Here is a 14,720-nt window from a genome sequence, read left to right on the forward strand (position 1 = left end):
ATGTCTTAAAAGAATTCTAGCGGGTTTATCAAGCATGAGATTCCTCCTGTAAAGCCGTGCCAACTTTCCCAGATTGCATCACACTGGCTAGGTGTTTCATTATTTCCTTCTTCAGGATAGCCTTTAAAATCTTACGCATGACAGCTGTCTGGCTCACTGGTAATTTCCAAGACAATTCTTTTGCCCTTTTCAAAGATAAGCGTTACATTCCCTTCTGTCCAACCCTTTGATACAACTTCAGATTCTAATGATTTCCTTAAGATCCCCACCAGAACTTGACCAGTTTCCTCAGCTATTTCCTTAAGTGCCCTTGTGTGCAGGCCTTGTGGTCCTAGGTTTTTTTTTCTCTCTGCTTTCAGAGCCTTAAACGTTTCTGTTGCTTCTTTACCAGTAATTACTAATGTTACTAAAATTTCTTCCTCATTTCCCAGAAACTCAACCCTCACTTGGGTGTATAGTTAATACTAAGGAGGGCTGTGACAAAATACAGGAAGACATTAATAAACTTTCAGAATGGGTATGTAATTGGCAAATGTATTTCAATATAGCTAAGTGTGAGGTGGTACATTTTGGTAGGAAGAATAAGGAGGCCACATACTCCTTAGAAAATAAGAGTCTAAATGGGGTGGTGGAGCAGAGGGATCTGAGGGTACAGATACACAAATCACTAAAACTAGCGACGTAGGTTAATAAGGCCATTAAAAAAACCAAAAAGCACTAGGGTTCATTTCTAGAGGGATAGAATTGAAAAGCAGGGAAGTTATGTTAGACTTGTATAGAACCTTGGTTAGATCACACGTGGAGTACTGTGAACAGTTCTGGTCTCCATATTATAAAAAGGGTATAGAGGTACTGGAGATGGTGCAAAAAAGATTTACTAGGATGATACCAGAACTGAGAGGTTATACCTATCAAGAAAAATTGAACAGGAATCTTTTCTCCAGAAAAGAGAAGACTGTGGGGTGACCTGATTGAGGTCTTTAAGATTATGAAAGGATTTTTTTTTATATTCGTTCATGGGATGTGGGCAACACTGGCAAGGCCAGCATTTATTGCCCATCCCTAATTGCCCTTGAAAAGGGTTTGATAGGGTAGATGAAACAAAATGTTTCCACTTGTGGGGGAGACCAGAACTAGGGGCCATAAATATAAGATAGTCACTAATAAATCCATTAGGGAATTTAGGAGAAACTTCTTTACCCAGAGAGTGTTTAGAATGTGGAACTCGCTACCACAAGGCGTAATTGAGGCGACTAGCATAGATGCATTTAAGGAGAAGCTAGATAAACACATGAGGTAGAAAGGAATAGAAAGGTATGTTGATGGAGTTAGATGAAAAAGGGTGGGAGGAGGCCCGTGAGGAGAATAAACACTGACATGGGCCTGTATCTGTGATATACATTCTATGTAACTCGGAGAGTCAGCAGTTTTCTTCATGAACAATATTACAAGGAAGTTGTTCAGGATATCCATCAATTACTGGTTGCACATAACAACCTCTTTTGTTCATTTCTTCACTCTCTGTTGATTGCGGATGTACTTAAAGAAACCTTTAACATTGTTTTTAAGTTCACTGCAATCCTAACCTCATTGTCTATATTTGCCTATCTAACCAGTTTTTTAAACAGTCTTTGCCCTATTTTTATGAATGTCTTCCCCTGAAGCTCAAGGTCTATATTTGAGAAACACCCTCTTTGTTTATTCCTTGCATTACTTCCTTTGTTGCCCACATAGGTTTCCTCTTATTCCGATTGTGTTTCTTCCCCAGTGATATAAATTAATTCCTACATTGTGCATTTAAAAATATACCATTTCTCTCCAAGCTCCATTAACTGCTTCCTCACTCCTCCAAAATTAACAACCTCTATCGTACTTCCTCATCCACAGTAAGTCTGACACCAAACTCAGTTATGTTATGGTCATGGTTTCCAAGATGGTCCCTAACCGTAACTTGTTCAATCATTTCTTGTTTGTTACAAAAGCACCTTGTAGAATTTAACGGTACCCCTGAAAACTCTGCTTCTGTGGAGGGCTCAGAATAGTCTCAGCAGCTGATAGCCAAGAAAAATCAAGAGACCTCTTGGCAAATCTAGAAAAGGCATGATCCCTAGTTACAGCTGGAGCATTAATGCAGGAGGGAGAGAGCTGGAATTTTTCCTAACTGTCCACACTGAATGATTGGTACAAGTATGGAAGGAAACATATGAGTTTATGCTCTGGGAGGAAAGGTGAGAGAGACAGAGAGGGACACACACACACTAAATAAATCCTGTGGTTGCAGTTTGGTGACGCTGATGCAATAAGTCTTGATGGTGGACAAGTCTATGTTGGAGGAAAGTGTGGCCTCGTTCCAGTCATGGCAGAGTATTATGACAAATGTAAGTGTCCTGCACAAAGTTTTAAATTGCTATCCTCACTGCATGAATCTGGGGTTTAAATAACAAATGGCATGGATCCTTGTGTGGAGATAAGGACACTGGGACCTCAGTTACTCCGCTCAAACAGTCCAGCCCAAGCTCATTCCCTTTGAGAACCCTCTGCTTTTGAAAAAGAGAAATAATTCCCATGCATGATTGTTGAATTGGAAGGATGTGACCCGTAATAGGTTGTTCTGATATCACTGTACTGTGGGCTTGGGCGTATTCTTCAAACCCTTCAGCTGAGTCCTCCACGCCCTAAATAACTTCCTTCCCTCATTATGTATTCTTCACATCATGCTTAGGGCTGTAAGGTTTATACACTCTTCATTTTTTTCATAGAATTTTTGAAGTTCTGCAAAGTCAGTGGATCTGAGGTGTTTCACAGAATTCTTTGTAGAGCAATTGTATGAGATTGTTCAGATGGCTCTATAGAGCTTCAGGAACGCCACAAAACAGTGCACTCCATTTAAAACATAGAGCCACAATTCATATTATAGTCCAAAGCATTTATCTAAAAATGAGAGGCTGTAGGAGTGTAAAGTTAAGGAATTGGACAGGTTTGCCTCAAATAGTATCTTAATCCATGTGTCTACAGTATGATTGGGACTGGAAGTCCTTTACTCATTCCTTGTGTGTATTGTGTGAATGGGACTGGAGGTCCATGACTCAATCTATGTGTGTACAGTTTGATTGGGACTGGGAGTGCATGACTCCTCCTATGTGGGTGCAATGTGACTGGAGCTGAGGGCTCAGCGACTCACTCCGTGCCTGTGTGTACATAGTATGGAGCTGGTGAGGTTTAATTATAAGTGCTGCAGACCATTAGCTTGTCATTGATTTTTAAATATATGCTTCTTCCTTTCTCTGTGCAGCCAATCTTGAACCATGCAAACCCACAGCAGTAAACACCAAGATACGTAAGTGTTAAAACTTTTATTTCCCAGACAAATCTCACTGACTCTATGTAGTCACTGGTAATAAGCTCCACATACCTTCCACATTAAAACACTGTCACACTGTTATCTGGTAATGAGCCCCGCATACAGTGAACATTAAGACAGCTGTTCTTGGAAAAGTGTCATGGGATCTTTAATGATCACTGGAACAGGTAGGTGAAGACTTGGTTAAACTTCTCTGGTGATAGACGGCCCCTCCTACATCTAAGTATTGCCTGGGATAGATTGTCCTCTCTCTCTCTCTGGCAATGTTTCGGTGGAACTTGGGTAGGAAGTGTGTAGTGGACCCATTCCGTCGTTTTTACACCTCTCTGATTTCCACTGGGATGTAGCGGGTGGTATACAATAAGTCTGCACGCATATGGGTGGGCATGTTGCAATATCCATGTGATGGAAATATGTCATCCAACATATATTCTGTCACAGCAGTGCCAGATGCAAGGGATGCCTGTTCATTCCTGGGTTCCAGCATTGCTATGGGCAGCAGAGGAGTGGTGGGGGTGGGGGGGGCGACATTTACATTTTAAAGGGCCAAAATGTCCATGCAATCGATTGTACCAATTTTGAAACTGTAATATATTTTTTGAAGAGGTTTTACCAGCAGCACAGAGTCTGCAGGTCATCTTATGCAATCCAATCTTTGCCCACCCCTCCGGACAGACTTGCCAGCAACCCACTCCTGCAGCCTGCCAATACTCTGCTTCTCCAGGCCCTGCTGGCCAAGTCAGAAGCACCCAAATTATTTAAAGTACCCCGAGGCCAGAGCTCATATTATGGGCAGAAATCCTAACCATGGAAAAGATGCAATCCGATTCTGCAATAGCAATAAATCTAGCCCCTGAGTACTGCACCAGAGGGTCAAACTAGATTATGTGCTCAAGATTGGGATTGGAGCTTGAACCTAAACCTTCTGGCTCAGAGGAAAAGAGTGCTGCTAAGACTTGGCATTGATAGAACTATAGAACATAGAAGTTTACAGCACAGAAAGATGTCATCCAGCCCATCAGGTCACTGGCAGCTGGTGCAATCCAAAACGAATCCCACTGCCGTTCTCTCTCCCCATAGCCTTGTATCCCGCTGTGCCTTAAATATTTATTCACTTTTCCATTAGGACTGTTAAACATGTTTGCGTTCTTCTCACAGCCTCTTACTATGCCGTGGCCGTTGTAAAGGACCCAGCGCTGAACTGGAATAAGCTGCGCGGGAAGAAGTCCTGTCACACAGCTGTCGGGCGTACTGCTGGGTGGAACGTTCCCATGGGAACCCTGATTGAAAAGGGAAAAATTGGTGCTTGTGACATTTATAATTGTAAGTGTGGTTCCACATTTCGCTCCCCTGGTGAAATTTTTAACAGCTCGAGCTAGTGCATCTCCTGTGGAGTTTCTCAAGGGCAAAATTAAAAATAAACATTCACTCTCCATGATAATGTCTGTCTCTTGCTCTCATCTCTTTACTTTGTCTTTCTGTTTCTCATCTCTTTTCCTTTGATTCCTGGGATGGCAGGATTGTCGTATGAGGAGAGATTGAGTAGACTAGGCCTGTATTCTCTAGGGTTTAGAAGAATGAGAGGTGATCGCATTGAAACATACAAAATTCTTACAGAGCTCGACAGGGTAGATGCAGGGAGGATGTTTCCCTTGGCTGGGGACTCTAGAACCAGGGGTCACAGTCTCAGAATAAAGGGTAGGCCATTTAGGACTGAGATGAGGAGAAATTTATTCACTCAGAGGGTGGTGAATCTTTGGAATTCTCTACCCTAGAGGGCTGCGGAGGCTCAGTCATTGAGTACATTCGAAACAGAAATCGATAGATTTCTAGATATTAAAGGCATCAAGTGATATGGGGATAGTGCAGGAAAATGGTGTTGAGGTAGAAGATCAGCCATGATCTTGTTGAATGGCGGAGCAGGTTCGAGGGGCCAGATGTTCTACTCCTGCTCCTATTTCTTATGTTCTTATGTTCTTTCTGTATGTGTCTCACACACTTTCTCTCCTTGTGATCTCTGCATATTGTCTTTGCCTCTGATTCTTTTTCCCACACTGTAAGTTTGCCTTTTTCTTTTTCTTCTCCTTCTCCTGTATGCTTCCTACTGTCTGCATCTCATACGTGCTCCTTTATCGAATCTGTATCTTTTACAATTCTAAAACGCAGTAAGGTGACGGTCAAAATGAATCTGATCAGGGAGTAGAGCTTTTATAATGCTGACCTCTTGGTGTTTGGGGAGCAAGGATGCTTTCCAAGTGTCCAAGCTGGAGGCACAGTAGGGCATTGCTGTGGATTAACATCAGGAGGTTTAAGAGGTTTCACAGGCTCACTTAATATTGGGACCAGCAGGGCTACTGATTTCCCAAGTTACAATCCTCCTGCTTGTCTGCTTTAATCTTTAGTGCAGCAGGAGCAGCTCTCAACACATGCCTGGCCCAAACTTGATTCAGCCTGTCCACCTGCTCAAAACTTACCCTCTGGCCTTCAGCAGCATCCTACCGAGCTGCTGACCTGGAGAGCAAGACTGGAAGAAGAAGAATGCAGTGGGCAGCAGGGCCTGGGGCTGTGGGGAGTGGGACACTTCCCCAGAAGGGGAGAACAGCTGGAGCACTCAGAATGGCCCTGGACGGTGCTGCAGCAGAGGCTGGGAGAGTTTTTTGGTAGGGAGCAGATGCTAAGCAGAGTGGGTTAAATGCCCAAGGTAGAGGATTAATGGAGGGTGTAACTAGGAACTAACATGATGATTAAAAAGAATAGGTTGCAATTTTTTGCTCAAAATCTGATTGTTCGTGGTGGAGTAGTTAGCATAGCCCAGTGTTGGGATCCGATTGGACCTTGGTAACTATGTGATCCCACAAACCAATCAGCGATATTAGAGGCTCCCTATAGTATCACGGTACAGGCATAAAACTTTTAATAAGTCAGATTAGATTCAAGGATGATTCATAAAAATGATATAATTAAACATGGCAGACTGCTCCAGGTTGAAGTGGTTGGGCCAGAAATAATTCCAGGATCACTGATCTGCTGGTGGAACGGGACTCCCGGCCATCTTCAGCCAAAGATGTGGATCTCGTCCCAAATTGCAGACTGGGTCATTTCCATAGTTAGACCAAGTCCCCCGCTCCTGGGTGGATGCAACAAAGGCATCCACCTTAATGAGATGGCAGAACTGAGAATGGCACCTTGCTGCTCTAGAAGAGTGGTCAAGGCCCAAAAAGAGCCAGTAAGAGAGCCAAGTCAGCCATCAGCAGGCATAGGGCCCATTGGGCTTACTGGGTGGAATTCGTGGGATAGCTCAGGAACGTTCCTCGGCACGTCCCCGGTGAAAAGGGGAAACCGGAATTTGGTCTGCTGCATACATGGTGTGGAGACCTGGTTAATCTGGGTTCCTCCCCAATTTGGAGCTCCCACCATGGTCGATCTGCCTGCTTTCCAACCCCACCAGAACTTTGGGCCCTCTTTCCCCTCTCAGCTGAATATTGCTGCCTGATTTTACAACACAGTCTGGAGACAGGACTGTCAGCAGAGAGGAAAGTGTGCAGTTATAAAATGATTATATTGACTAGGAAAATTAAACCTTTTTTTCTTTTTGAACAAAGCGACATATTTCAGTGAAAGCTGTGCCCCCGGGGCGAATAAGGTTCTGCACCCCAAACTGTGCTCCCTGTGTATCGGTAAAAAAGCCACAATGGAATCAATATTCAAGTGTGTGGCCAACAGCAATGAGAGGTACTTCAGCTACAGCGGAGCCTTCAGGTACAGCACTGAATCCTCACATGTCTTAAATTGAGCTGTCCGATATTAGCAACAATGAGTTACCGTGTTCATGTGAAATTCCTCCGACTGCTGTTTTAACAAAACCATTCCATGATTGTTTTAACTAATGACCAGAACAAATGTTTAAATTTTGATCTGTTTACACTTCTAGAATTGCCTTTGTCTTTCTGCGTCTCAATCTTTCCATCCCACCCTCTCTTTGTCTTACTCTTTCATTCTCACTCTTTTTCTCTCTCATGTTCTCCCTGTCTCACTCTCTCTCCATCTCACCCTCTCTCCGTCTCAATCTCTCATTCTCACCTCTCTGTCTCATGTTCTCCCTGTCTCACTCACTCTCAATCTCATTCACTCCCAGTACCCTCTCTCCATCTCATCCTACCTCTGTTTCCATCCCCTCTTACATGTGAATGTGCTGAACATTCATCCAGTAATGTTCGAAGTACCGAATTTCAAGGCTTTTTGTTTCTCTCTTTTTTCTAACACTGCCTCTAACTCCAGACTTCTTTTTGCATCGTTTTGTCTCAGCTTTTGCCAAAATAATCCTATACCTTCCTCTCTTGTACACATTACTTGTTACTCGGTGTTGCATGAACATTAGCTGTATTTTTCTTTGTCAAAGCTGATCTACATGACTGGTAAAACTATCAGGAAGCCTGTGAGACCCTCCAAGATAAGTTTAAAAAAAAAATCTCTCCATAGTGGGGCCAGGAGGAACAGGGCCCCGTAATAAAAGTCTGCGCCTTTGCTCTCCAGGCATCTCCCCATCTCAGCCGCAGGACCCTCGCAACAATCCTCCTCCTGGACTTACTCTGCTGTCGGTGGCCTTTTCTAGGTGCCGATGCTCAATCTTCACTCCACTCCCGCCCCACGCCAGCTGCTGCTTTCTGCCTGAAACAGACGAACATCTGACTCCGGCATTCAAAAGAGGCCCAGCAGTTCAAACATGCTGGGCCTCTGTTGAAGACTCCCATAGAGGAATGCCATCCACTCCCGCCGGGAGTTAAATGACCCTCTGATCTCAGCCACGGTGATAGTAGGAAAGGTACAATGAGAAGGGTTCCTGCTTCTGATCGGTAGCCCGTGCTCCTGCTGGAATGTGCATGCATGGATGGGGCTGAGGGTAAGATCAGGCTTAGCCGTGACACCCTCCATAGTTAAATAGTCTGCTGACACCCACTGTCTAGGCTCACATATGTGGGCGGGGTATTGGAGGATTGCCGACGATTGTGGATCCATGCCCCACCGACAATCAATGCCTTCAGGAGGGGGGTGGGGGGGCAATTGGAGAAGAAGGGAAATAATGAGTGCAGTTATTTTTGTAATTTTGATTTCTGAATGAACTTGCTTAAATCTCCTTCAGGTGCCTGGTGGAAGCGGGTGACGTGGCTTTCGTTAAACATACGACCGTGCCTGAGAACACTGACGGTATGTGTAACTTTCTTGAATTGTGCAGTCCTGGGCCATACATGTCAGAAGTTTCCAAGTTGAATTCCTGCTCTGTGCTGAGCTAGCTGATTTCAGCTAGAGTAGCAGTCCCTGAGCACCATGGGGGCTTGAGGGGTGTTTGTTCTGCTTTAGAATATTGGATTTGAGCATAAGGAGAGGAGAGAGTCCTCAGTATATGGCTGGTACAGGAATGGATGCTGGGGCCTATGCTTCTTGAGGGAGGAACCTTTCTCTAACAATTAAAATGACAGAGACATTTTACCAAGTATCCAATGCAGGCACATTCCACCTTAAGCTCTCCTACTGATCTAAAGAGGAGACATGTCTGGAGATGGTTCTGTTCATTTGTAGATGAATTTGGATTGACCTCTCTCTGGTGCCAGAGTATGAATGGTTTGATATGTACTGGTAGTCCATATAAAACAGTTATCCCCTGTTACTAAGGCACGATGGTTAAGGTGGAAATACCTTTAATGTTTGTAAACAATTTTACAACACCAAGTTATAGTCCAACAATTTTATTTTAAAATCCACAAGCTTTCGGAGGCTTCCTCCTTCCTCAGGTGAATGTACATGAGGAGGCTCTGCTTTCTGAGGGAATCCATTGGTTATTTGTGCTGTTTGCTGCCACGGGACCAGCAGATGATGTCCAACACATCCACTGCACAGCTAGTGGCTGTAAAAGTAACTACTGCACTGAAATTTTATGCCCCAGCCTCATTCCATCTTGCTTCAAGGGATATTTTTAACATTTCTCAGTTGGCTGCCCACAGTTACATCAGGCAGGACATTGAGACTATGTTTGCATGAGCAAGCCAGTTCATCAACTTCCCCATGGATGCCTAGCATCTACATGGGAGGGTCATGCAATTTTATCCAGTGGCTGGATTCCCCAAGGTCCAAGGTGCCATAGATGAGCTCCGTATGGCCATACATGCTTCCTTCATCAATTCTAATTGCTTAATGCAACCTGAAAGGCTACCATTCTCTTAATGTCAGTTCATCTGTGACTGTCGACAACGCACCGTGTACTTGAATGTTTGTTTTCCTGGAAGTTGCTCTGAATCCTTTATACTGAATCAGCCCATGGTGCCACCACTCTTTCAAACCAAAAGATATGTCTGGCTGAATCCTGGGAGATAAATTAGCCATGATAATTATTAGAATAATTTTCACTCTTAGGGGATGGACAGCTCGACTGGAATCGGAATCTGGTCTCTTCTGATTACCACCTCTTGTGCAAAGATGGCACCACAGCCCCAATTGATCAATTCTTGAACTGCCACTTGGCTGATGTCCCAGCGCATGCTGTTATGACACGACCAGAGAAGAGAGCTGAAGTTCTCAAACTGCTGAAACGTGAACAGGTGAGTGTGTGAACACATTTTATTGTTGAGCTCTACAAAATTGAGACGGGCCATTCTAAACTTCATTGGTGATTTGTAGCAAGTTAGGAAGCACCAGAGGTTGATTCCTCCAAACAACAATTCACAGCTCATCCAAATTTCCAAGCCTACAACAAAGCTCTGCCTCCATTTTTTTCCCAGAACCCAACAGTTGACCTGTTTAGTGCTGGCAATCCAACACACTGTTTGCTAATAATTACATTTCAGTTGAATTGTCCACCTCATATTATCACACCTGTGGGATCAGATTCCAAAAATAATAATAGACTTATGTATAAAAATAATTCACCGCAACTCAATTACTGAACCATGTTTCCCCTAATATGTTTTTCATTTCCGTACATTTTTACAACATTTTGTGTGTCGAATTTCCCTCTTTCTGATTGGTTAAGTGTCTGACCTCTACAGAAAGAAAGAGAGGGAGGGTGAGAGACAAAGGCTGACCTCTGACCCCTTCCTTAGGTCAGTGTGTCGATAACTGGTTCACTGAGCTGGCAATCAAAGTTATCTCCTTGAATAAGAACTCCCCCTTTCTGATGTGGGAGCTCACAGCAACTACTATGTCTGTTTAGCTAAGCCCCCCTGTTGGGGGTGTTGAATGGAAACCCATTCTAATCCCATGGTGTAAATTGCACTGGGATATGCTCAATAAACTCCCATTGCCTCATTTTGATGGCTCTTCCCCCGGTAACCTAGTAACAGTTTCAGGCAGGAGAAGAACTTTGCTTCATCTAGCCCACCTATCCATAGTACTCCCTTGGTGCATTTCCAGTAATCTTGGATCCCATTTGTTCACAAGAACCCATCTAGTTCCTTCTTAAAACAAGTAAGGATTCTTATTCCACCACCTGTGCCAGTAATCTGTTCCACATACTCGCACCATTTAGGTAAAATAGTTCCTCTTGCATTTCCCACTTACTTCTATTGCCCTTGATTTTTAAATATGACTCCTTCTGCTTACATTCTGTACACAGCAGAAAAGCTTACTTGGATCCAATTTATCTAAATCGTTCATAATTTCTATCATATCCCTTTCAGTCTTCTCTTTTGGATGAGACGTTAAACCTGCCCTCTCAGGTGGACGTAAAAGATCCCATTGCACTATTTTGAAGAAGAGCAAGGGAGTTCTCCCCAGTGTCCTGGCCAATATTTATCCCTCGACCAACACCTAAAAACAGATTATTTGGTCATTATCACATTGCAGTTTGTGGGACCTTGCTGTTTGCAAATTGGCTGTCTTGTTTCCTACATTACAACAGTGACTACACTTCAAAAGTAATGGGACATCCTGAGGTCATGAAAGGCACCATATGAATGCAAGCCTTTCTTTTTCTTTTCAAGAGAAAAAAGACCAAGGGAAGTCAATCTTTCCTCATGCATCATTCCCTTAAGTTCTGGGATCAACCATGTAGCCCTTCTTTGTATCCCATCCAATAAAGAATATCCTTTTTGAAATAGGGAGACCCAAACTGCATGCAAACAGGTTTCCTTGTGGGCTCCAGAGGAGCACTCCTTCTCCTCTTGGCCTACAAGGAAAGTTTTTTAAAAAAAAGTGAAAAACTTTCCCTGTTTGGGCCAGTTTTGGCCCCGGGACCTCTTCCTTGTTGTCTTCATCTGGTGGGAAACCCACTGCAGGTTCCTGCTCAGGCTGCTGAGTTAAAGTTGCAGTTGGCTCCTGATGACATCATCAGGACCCGATGTGCATATGTAAAAAAAGAAGGACCCCACTGGCTTTAGGTAGGCATCCTTGCCGCCTGCTCAGTAGAGCAGGTTAAAATTGGAAACTGTCAGTTCCAGCATGGGCAAGTGACCTGGTCGACTTTAACTGTCCACCCACCCAGTTTCTACCGGGCATGTAGGGTTAAAATTGCCTCACCAGAGCCAATTACAATTTTATAATGATCTCTCTAGATTTATATGTTTTACCCCTTACTGTGCATCCCAACATTCTGTTTGTTTTATTTTTAAACAGCTTGGGAACACTCAGCTAATAGTTTTAGTGGCTTGTCCATTAAAACCCCAAGCTCTTTCTCCTGCGCCAATACATCAAGTACATTCCCATTTAGCATATAACCCATATCAATCTTCCCTCTGCCAAATTTCATAACTTTACATTTCCCTGCAACTGTCATTTCTCCACCCACTGATTGAGCTTGTCAAGATTCTTTTGAATTTGTGCATATTGATATTCATGATGTGCCACTGCTCCCAGTTTGGTATCATCTGCAAATTTGGACACATTACCTTCCTCTAAATCATTTATAAAAATTATAAGTAATAGTGGCCCCGACACTGAATCTTGTGGCACTCCAACCAGATACCTACCCATACACTACTACTCAGTGTTGTTTACCAACTAGCCATTTGCCAATCCATTTTAATACTTCCCCATCTATCTCATGAGCATGGACCTTATCCACAAACGGACTCATAATCGTTTGAGCCAATTCCTTCAGAACACTGGCATGAAAGTTATCAGAACCAGGAGCTTTATCTATCTTGAGCTTCAACAACCTCCCCAATATGTTGTCTCTTCTGATTTTTAAAAAATTCAGTCTCCATTCACTGTTAAATTGTAACTCCACTTCCGGCATTTCTCCCCCCCCCCCCCCCCCCGCCATTTCTTTTGTGAAGATTGTTGAAAAATAACGGTTAAGTACTTTAGTAATTTCTCTATCTCGGACATCACTTACCCATTGTCGTTTGTTAGTGGGCCAACCCTTTTTTGCACCCAAAAAAGAAAGTACTATAGATAATCTGAAACAAAAATAGAAAGTGCTGGAAACACTCAGCAAGTCAGGCGTAGCATCTGTTGAAAGAAGTGGACTTAACATTTCAGGCATATTGCCCTTTATCAGAACCAGAAAATATTACAGATATACAACTTATAACAAAGAGCAGAGCAAGGGACAGGGGTGGGGGAGAAAGCATACACAAGAAAATAAAAAGGTGCGCTGTCAATTCTTCAGTGGAGGACAGGAGATGATTAACTGACAGATGTAATTATAGCATCAGATAAAAGGAGCCACGATGAGAGAAATTAGGAAGATAAAAGACAGAGACTGTGTGAATAGTTAAAGAAGGTTAATTAAGTTGGAGGAGGGGAGGATGAAAACCTGGCAAAGTGGAGCACGCTCCAGTGAACCAGGAGTCTGGAGGAATAAATAGACAAGTCAACATGAAGGGTGAAGATCACCCCACTTCAGTGTACCAAAAGAGATCGCCACCCCAAGCACCCAACTGCTCCCTCCCCCATCCCTGGAAATGCTGGTACACCCACTCCACTTTACCAGCGTCTACTGCCAGAGAGAAAATGGGAGCTGTGATTAAGGTTTGAAGTTGTTAAGGCCAGTAAAGTGCCTAGCAGAAAGATGAGGTACTTGTTCTAAACCGGATAGCCAGGTGGTGAAGGATAGAATACTAGAGCCAGGTCTTCAGTTGCTTCCAAACCTTTATTCACAGAGATCCACATTACACCAGCCCCATACCCTAGATCAGCTCTCTTATAAATGGATACAAGAGAGTTTCCAATTGATATGCACTACTTGATTACAATTAACACTATTGATATAAATCACATGGATACAGTTAACAGTGCTGTTCCTTGAGCTTCACTGGAACAGTGTAGAAGGCCAAGGACAGAGAGGTCAGAGTGGGACTGAGACACAGAATTAAAGTGGCAAGCAACAAGGAGGTCAGGTCCATTCTTGTGAACAGTACGGAGGTGTAATGGAGGTCATTGGGCCTGAAAAGTTAACTCCACTTCTCTCCACAGATGCTGTGCCTGACTTGCTGAGTGTTTTCACCACTTTCTGTTTTTGTTCCCTCTGCACCCTTTGTTTACTCCTGCCATACTTAAAGAATGGCTTTACTATTCTGCTTTATGTTTACAATTCTGTTTTTCTCGTGATCTCTCTTTGCAGCCCGTATCAATTCCTTGGCATTCCTTAGTCTATCTTTGTAGATCTACCTATCCTGTTCTTTTCCTCAACATTTAACAATTTTGTATGCTCTGACTTTATATCTAAAGCCATTCACAACTTTGATCGTAAGCCGAACTGGTCTTACGCTTTTATTCTGTCCTTGACCTATTTCGAGAATAAATTCCTTTTGCATCTTAAAAACTGTCCCTCTGAAACTATTCCCTTTCCTTTTCCTATTGGTATCTCTTCCCATTTTACCATTCCCATACATTCTCTCATACCCTTAAAATCAGTTTGTTTAAAATTTAGCTTTTTAATTGGCTTCCTTCTGTTTTCTACCCTCATGCCTACCCTGAATGTCAGAACATTATGGCCATTAAATCCCAATTGTCCCCTTGCTTCTACTTTGCTTATTCTTTCCTCCTCATTTATTAGAACTAAATCCAATATTGCATTACTCCTTGTGGGTTCTTCAAGACTTATCTTTCGTATCATTACCCACAAAATTGCATCAGCTTCCCTTTGACTAATGGTAGCCTGTAGCATATTCCTGTTCAGAACTTTTTCCCGTTACTGTCTTTTAATTCCATCCAAAGTGACTCAGTACCACTTCCAACATTCGACTCTGTTGAAACTAGACCCTCTCTAACAAAAATGCCACCCCACCTCTTACCTTATCTTCCCACACCTTCCTAAACACACACAAAATACTGCAGGTTAGCTACCCAATCATCATTTGGTTTCAACCAGGTTTCAGTTACTCCTGCAGCATCTATTTCCTCTCTATCTAACAACACTTACAGC

General features: G+C 43.1%; 1 protein-coding gene across 1 annotated transcript in view; it reads left to right on the forward strand.

Moving 5' to 3' along the window:
• Window positions 1-14,720, forward strand: part of LOC137331631 (serotransferrin-B-like) — a 67,195-nt gene that overhangs the window by 41,460 nt on the left and 11,015 nt on the right. Inside the window, exons 10-15 of the mRNA XM_067995558.1 lie at window positions 2,282-2,378; window positions 3,293-3,337; window positions 4,520-4,684; window positions 6,964-7,120; window positions 8,502-8,566; window positions 9,770-9,954. Coding sequence (XP_067851659.1) covers window positions 2,282-2,378; window positions 3,293-3,337; window positions 4,520-4,684; window positions 6,964-7,120; window positions 8,502-8,566; window positions 9,770-9,954 — 714 coding nt within the window. The remainder of the gene's footprint in view (window positions 1-2,281; window positions 2,379-3,292; window positions 3,338-4,519; window positions 4,685-6,963; window positions 7,121-8,501; window positions 8,567-9,769; window positions 9,955-14,720) is intronic.

This window comes from Heptranchias perlo, chromosome 13 (genome assembly GCF_035084215.1).
Source record: "Heptranchias perlo isolate sHepPer1 chromosome 13, sHepPer1.hap1, whole genome shotgun sequence".
NCBI lineage: Eukaryota > Metazoa > Chordata > Chondrichthyes > Hexanchiformes > Hexanchidae > Heptranchias > Heptranchias perlo.